Below are 7,834 nucleotides of genomic sequence, written 5' to 3'. Positions count from 1 at the left end.
TCATTAGTATCAATTATTCTTACTTTTTAAATCTTTAAAACTGTAGTGAAAACAGGAAACAGGAATATCTTTGTTCTAGAAAACCCTTATGAGTAGGTAAGGTACCAAATTTTAATTTTAATAATAACAACACAGCAAATAGATATGGTACATTTATGGATGAACTAAAACAATTCAAACTGCACCAGGTTGATAAGACATCAGTATTGAAATGTGAATTTCTATTTCCAACCCAGTTTAAGGTCTATTTCTCCCTTGGGAACTGATATTGCAACTGATATTGCTGCAAGTGTGAAAGCTGGGGCTAATTGCCATCCACCTAAAAGTCCTGCCCGAATGTAAGGCCAGCGCGTCGCCATAAAGACTGTAACTTCACCATGGTCCTCAGAGTTTCAGTGAAAAGAAATGAGCTGTGTGCTGTTTTTCACTCGCTTCAGTTTTTAGGCTGAAAACTATGGTTTTCTGAGCTATGGCTCGGAAGAGTCTGAACAATTCCAAGCCCGTCCCAGTGGCACCAGAGATGTGGACTCAGTTCCATTTTGACAAGTCTCCACTTTAGAGAGGGTGTTGAGAGGTGTGTGACTGGAGGCATCTCAGTCAGCCTTTGGAGTTTCCCTACAGGGTGGGAGGCTTCACTGGAACAGAAGCTGAGGCAGAGTAAACAGAAAGCAAGCCTGAGCAGAAGATCTGAACGCTTGCCACTGTCCCTGTCACACACTGCAGGGGTTACAACTGCAGAGCGACACACACAAAGAAAAGACCTTTAAATATACATTAAAACTTAATTTTATTATTTGTGTGTGTATATATGCATGTGAGGTACACAGCAAGCACAGACAGCGCCACACATACACACACACACACACACACATATATACACACTCACATATACATACTCACATACACACTCACATAAACTGTCACACATATACATATACACACACTTGCACACCCACATACATGCACATACACACATACACACACATACACAGTCGGAGTAACTTTTGGACACCAGGTCTCTCTTTCTGCCATGAGTCTGGGAATCAAAGAGATCACCAGGCTTTGGTGGGAATCTGCCTGGCCCATATTTTAGCACTGTAAGTCTGAGACAGAGCTAGTTTATGCAAATGAAAGATCCATGGTCAGATATGCAGAGATATGTTCTGCCCTCTGTGCATGGGAGCAATTAGCAGCAAACGTGGGGAGGGCATCTTTGGCGTCCAGACAAAGCCCTGCTAGCAGCCAGCACACGTCTTGTGCAGTCAGGAGCAGCTCTGTTCAGTAAAAGAGCAAAGTGCTCTGCAAAGACTGACAGTGGGTGGCACCAGGGCACTCTGAGCTGGGCATCTGGGAAGACCCTAGTCTGAGAAGGAGAAGCATGCACTCACCTAGGTATAACAGTTGTAAGAGGCTCTAGACGTAAAACAGCAGATTAGAAAAGCCTGGAGTGTGGACAGGAGCACAGGCGGGAGTGGGCAGAGCTCTCCACAGTGGGAGAGGTTCCCTGACAGATTCCATTCGATATGCTGAGATTTTAAGCTGTTGCAGTCTCTGGCTTGATCATAACAGCACAGAGAATGCCACCTTAGCCAAAGGACCCGCATCAAAGGGAAAAGGCATCTCAGCGCCTGAGTCCTAACTTCAGCCCTTGCACATTCCGACTGTGCCACAGTTCTGTCAAATTACTTCAGCCATGTGGGCACAGACTTGGTTAGCACAGGGGATGCTGGGTAGAAAAATGGAATAAATCCTCATCGTGACCAAAGTTTCAAGTCAGTACTCGGTAGTTATGATCCATGACTTTTCAGCACTGGTAGCACAACGTACCAAGTCTCTGCTTAGATCACAGACATTTATCAGACAAGCAGTTGAAACATTGTTACAGCAGTGTAACTGCGGCAGGAACTAATAAACTGCACCATATACTTTGATACAGCTTTTACCCCAGAAATCATTATTTCACTCTACTATTAGCTTAATTTCTATGCAGATAGAAGACAATTTACTGTAAGTTCAAAAGGTGCCTGGGTACTGTCAAGGTCCTCAGATAATTTATCATCATTCCACAAACCTCGGACACTTACTGGGGACGACTTGTTATGGAGTCAAATATAACTGATCATGTCCCGGGTTAGCCCAGACTCCATGTTCTGCTGTGATGGTCATTCCACAAGGTTTTCTTAGTAACAGCGGGGGGGGGGGGGGGGGTAGGCTCTGTTACAGGCCTCTGGTACTGTCTGATAATATCCCTAGCTTCAGCGTTGCTAGACACTAAGGGTCTGTTAGGCTACCACACCCCAAGGAGCTTCCTGGTCGTCACACAGTGCTACGTCAGACAGATGAACAATGGATGGCTGGGAAGGGAGCAAAGACAGCCCAAGATGATCTGGCTCTAGACCTGCAACATTCTAACCCAGCCACAGTTACTTCAGTTCTAGTGAGTCTAGCAGCCTCAGCAGAGCATTCCATGTGGGTGCGGGTGACATGTGGGTCCCATTTGGTGCATGTGACCTCTCGTTCATATGGTCATGCAGGGCACCAGGTAACTGACCCCTCTCAGCCACATGCGTTTGCTCATAGGCTGTCATTGTCCTGGCATTTCTGCACCTCTGCATCTAGAAGGGCTCCAGGGACCTGTCATGTGCACACACTTGCACACAGACAGACAGGAATATAGATAGCTGAAAATAATAAAAGTTTTAAAATCTGTAAGACAAACAATCCTCCCTAAGTGGCCCTGTCTGGAGAGTGTGGGGGTGGCTGTCTCTGTGGCACAGCCGCCACAGAGGGAAATGACAGAGGCGTGGACACACGTGCAGGGAAAGGCAGACTCCTGCCCTACACCTTAAGTTTGTTTAATAAAATTAATTTCTATCATGTAGAAATTCTTAAAGAGTGGGATTTTTATGATAGATCATTCAGATTTTTAATCATGCTGCTTATAAGTTAGTGTTAAGTTACTACCATCTCTTATACTAGAAAAAAACCTTCAATCTAAAATTTTCACCAGGGTCAATGGTTTTTACCTTGAATTCAAACAGTGTTTAACTACAAAACAGCGGTTATGGTAAATGGGCAGTTTACTGGTTCTTGTACACTATAAAAGCATTTCTGACATTTCCTGTGGTCAGCCATCTTAAAGGTTAATTCCCGCTGCATGCTCAGGTTTCATTCTGGGAGAGCAGCTCTGGCAGACGTCCGTCCCCATTCTGTGTGAAGCACACGGACTGCTTCAGTGCACTCTCACTGCTCAGAGCACACCAGCTTGCTGCCTGCTCTGCTGTTTAATTCATATATGCTGAGAGCCAGGCATGAAGACAGAATTCTAAATGTGACATTTGCAGTCTGTTAGGTCATTTTAGCTCCGACAACCTAGGAATTTCTGACACATAAACTGGACTTGATTACCATACACAGATGAGCGCCCCAGAGGGACAGACTTTTAGCCATTTTTAAGATTCATGTAAAATTTAAAAACTGAGTTTTATTTATATAATGAATTTTTTCAAATTAAAATACTCTTTCTTTTAATAAACTCAAACTGGCATTACTAACAACCCACAGCTGCTAAAATCCTGTGATTGATAAAAGAAACAGGAAAAACTCCTAGTATTAATATCCACACCAACTCTGAGGCGTTCTGACACGTGAGGACACTTATGGATTCCCAGTCTCTGAGGAGATAAGAAATCTTGCAGGCCCACAGGCCGGTCAACTGAAGTGACTTGCTTCTGGTCGGCAGGGCAGAACGTCTGTCTGGGCTGTCACAACCATGGCAGATCCAAGCTTGGTGCTTATAATGCTGCCTGTTCTCAGCTGACGCCCACACACAAGGACGACAGAGTCGTCCTGACTGGAAATGAACAAACTACCCACATGACACAGTTACACGTCACAACAGCGGCTGGGGAAGGCAGACGAGAGCGGGCATGATGTCTCCTTCTCCACAGCTGCTCCAAAACACGGTGGGAATGACTCATTTTCAGCTTTCTCACCATGAAGCACACACAGTGGTTCAAGATTAAGCTTTCTGACATTCTCTAATGTGTAGGAGGTCATTTAGATTACCCCATGCTGTACGTAAGAGTTCAAGCATTACACCGAATGGTCCCTTCAACACTGAGCTCCCATGGAATGTTCACATAAAGGTAAAGCTCAGTAGGAAGAATGTACCCACAACACCTTTAGAAGAACACACTGACTCTGAGAAACATAACAAAAGCAATTACCGTCTGAGATTAAAACTGTGTTTCTTTCAAAAGAATCAAACAAAAAACCAACCTGGTGTATTATCCGAGCCACCGGGAGCTGCTCAGCATACTGGAGAGGTTCAGTGAAGTCCTCAGCCATCCTGTCTTCCTCAGAACTAGGAAGCAGTAAGAAGACACACTTAGGCAAGTGCCACAGGTAAACATTATTTACCTAAGAACACAATGCTGAGTTGTGTTTACCACATACCTAATGGAATGACCAGGATCTAACTGACTGTCGGAAGATTTCCAGACTACGTGCAATGGTTTGACGGATGAACTGACGTCACTCACTGTCCTGGATTCCACGGTCACTCAGGACTAACACTTAGCCCTCTGTTCACGGGGGCTGACTTCACCTTCTCTGTGCACGGCCAGTTCTGGGAACACCCAGATCCCTGCAGCCACAGAGGCCCTGCTCCTCCGGGACATGTCCCTGTCTGTGATTATTCCTGTCTGTCTGGACCACCCCCAACCCTGGGTCTGCTCACTCTGAAAATGTATGAAATTGTTTAAAACCACCTTGATAGATTGTTTTCACTTCTTTAAAGATACAAACTGTCATATGCTTCTCAGCTTATCCTGTGTCCCCATGTATCCCCTAAGTGTGAAGTAAGCCCAGCCTCAAGGTCTCAAATGTAAAATAATATGCAGAATTCACACGACGCATACTACGACAATATGAAACACACGGTACTGGGAGGTAGATTTCTTTCCCCTTTCAGCTTGTTTTTATTAGAATTTCGGGTTAGCATACAGAGTATGGGGCTTCACTGTGACAATTTCATACCTATATGATCATTCTTCTTTGTTCCCTCCCTTCCTACCCTCACCCACACCCCTCCTGTCGGCCCCCTTCTCCTATGCAGTCCTCAACTTCTCTTTCAGTTACAGATACTCCATTACTGTCTCGTCACTCCCTGATTCCTAGAAATCAGATACTAAAACACAAACAAACAAAAACATAAATAGTTCAATAAAATGTACTTTTTAAACTACTGACTATCTTAAAAATAAATCCTGGACATCAGTAAGATCTGACTGCATACAGTAAATGTTCTTTTACCCCCTTTCCTGTGAATTCCACATCACTGTGTCAAAATTAGATTAAAAAAAAAATTAAACTTTGACTTTTCCTGAAAATCATATGGAATAAGCTTGGCCTAAGACTCAAAGCCCTGCTGTGTGAGCATTATGAGGCCTCTTCCAAGGGGAGGCTGATGTGCCAATCAGCACCACCGCCTGCCCAAGGTTAAAGAGCACCAGGAGCAGATGGTGGCCTGGGCATCTCTCTCACAGGAGCAGCATAAGAGATAGTTGACACAGTCCACAAGAATGCCAGAGATTCTGGCCACGGATAGACGGAGAGTGGGTGGGTCACTGCTGCAAGTTTGGTTGGGAGGAGACGTGGGGGGAGTGTGGGAGGGGCCTACTCTAAACTGCAAGAGGAGAAACACTCACGACACAGGTGTGGGAGAGGACTTCCTCAGTGGACACCTGCTGCAGAGTAAATAGGCCAAGGGGAGAAAAATGGAATCTCATGAAATTCAAAAGCAAAAACAAAAATAGCCTTCCATTCAGCAAAAGAAAGAGCTGGGTGAAGAGACCCTAGGAGACAGTTGATAATATTTGCCAACTACAATTAATAGAGAATTAATATCCATGATATGCAAAAACTCAAAAACTTAGATGTCAGAAGACAATTCAATCAAACCTCAGCTGCACCATTGAACAGAGATCTCTGAAGAGGCCCAAGTGACCAGTCCTTAGCCGTCAGAGAGGCACCAGTTAAACAACCATGAGATTCCATCAGTACCAGGAAGGAAGAAAGGCTAACATTAAAACACAGATATTGGAATGGTGTCGGTGGGTGTATAAGCTTCTGTAGCTACCAGGTAAATCAATGTGGAAATTTCTCAAAAAGCAAAAACTAAAACTACCACATGGCCCACTACCATCAAAGTACGGGGCATCCACCCAAAAATAACCCAGCCACATCCTACCACAGACACCTACCTGCACAGCCAACCACATCCTACCACAGACACCTGCACAGCTGACCACATCCTACCACAGACACCTGCACAGCTGACCACATCCTACCACAGACACCTGCACAGCTGACCCACATCCACCAGACACCTGCACAGCTGACCCACATCCACCAGACACCTGCACAGCTGACCCACATCCACCAGACACCTGCACAGCTGACCACATCCTACCAGACACCTGCACAGCTGACCCACATCCACCAGACACCTGCACAGCTGACCCACATCCACCAGACACCTGCACAGCTGACCCACATTCTACCAGACACCTGCACAGCTGACCCACATCCACCAGACACCTGCACAGCTGACCCACATCCACCAGACACCTGCACAGCTGACCCACATCCTACCAGACACCTGCACAGCTGACCCACATCCACCAGACACCTGCACAGCTGACCCACATCCACCAGACACCTGCACAGCTGACCCACATCCACCAGACACCTGCACAGCTGACCCACATCCACCAGACACCTGCACAGCTGACCCACATCCACCAGACACCTGCACAGCTGACCACATCCTACCACAGACACCTGTATTTCAGTGTTCACTGCTGCTCTAGTCACAGTGGCCATGACACTCTTAACTCAAGTGTGGATGATGAAAATGTGGTACAAACACGATGAAATTCAATTCATCCAATAAACTGAAATCATGAGATTTTTCTAAGCAATGGAAGAAACAAATTCTCTACTACCCTACCTCTCACATGTATGTCCTAGCTTCTTTTATAGACACATCTGTATCACGGTGTGTATGGAGAACACAAAAGTAAAAGGAGCCCATGAGAGGAAAAACACCCACGTGATACAGAAGGGAGGGGACACTGACAGTCCTACTCAGTGCGAGCAGATGGCAGACCGAGGCACGGACAGGAAGGAACGACCCAGAAGGAATGATGCATGGAAAGTTGACAGTTTGGTAAGCCAATCGAAAGACAATTTTTAAAAATATTTTGAATAGGCTATTCACCCTGTGGGGGAAAATAAAGCCGATTCCAGAAGTTGTAACTTATTAGATAAGAATCCCAAGACCGGAACAGGGATTCAGGGGTGACCACAGATGCTCCTGAGGACCCCAAAACAAGCCTGCCCTTCGTTGCCTACTGTAACTAGCTGGTGAGACTGTGCTGCTGAAGATCACACAGGACTGACCACAAGTCCCAGAGAAAGCAAGCTGGAGCCGGGCTGGAGGCCTCCTCCCTGCTGGCTGGCCAGATGCTGCCAGTGGTGCCATGCGGTTCGCCCTCCCTGTGCCAGCACTGACCGGCCAGGCAGCATGAGAGCACTGTGAGCACCGTGAGCACCGAGAGAGCACCGTGAGCACTGTGAGAGCACCAAGAGCACCGTGAGCACCGTGAGCACTGTGAGAGCACCGTGAGCACCGTGAGCACCGTGAGCACCGTGAGCACCGTGAGCACCGTGAGCACTGTGAGAGCACCGAGAGCACCGTGAGCACCGTGAGCACCGTGAGCACTGTGAGAGCACCGAGAGCACCGTGAGCACCGTGAGCACTGTGAGA

The 7,834-nt window shown here is 46.5% G+C and overlaps 1 protein-coding gene across 1 annotated transcript in view; it reads right to left on the bottom strand.

The window, feature by feature from the left end:
* PIGK (phosphatidylinositol glycan anchor biosynthesis class K) overlaps positions 1-7,834 on the bottom strand; it is a 79,454-nt gene that overhangs the window by 24,557 nt on the left and 47,063 nt on the right. Inside the window, exon 10 of the mRNA XM_080915143.1 lies at positions 4,282-4,366. Within this exon, the coding sequence (XP_080771269.1) occupies positions 4,282-4,366 (85 nt within the window). The remainder of the gene's footprint in view (positions 1-4,281; positions 4,367-7,834) is intronic.

The sequence above is a fragment of the Micromys minutus genome, assembly GCF_963924665.1.
Source record: "Micromys minutus genome assembly, chromosome: 4".
NCBI classification, from domain to species: domain Eukaryota; kingdom Metazoa; phylum Chordata; class Mammalia; order Rodentia; family Muridae; genus Micromys; species Micromys minutus.
Note: the sequence above shows the minus strand (reverse complement) of the source record. Positions and strands in the feature narration are given on the sequence as shown.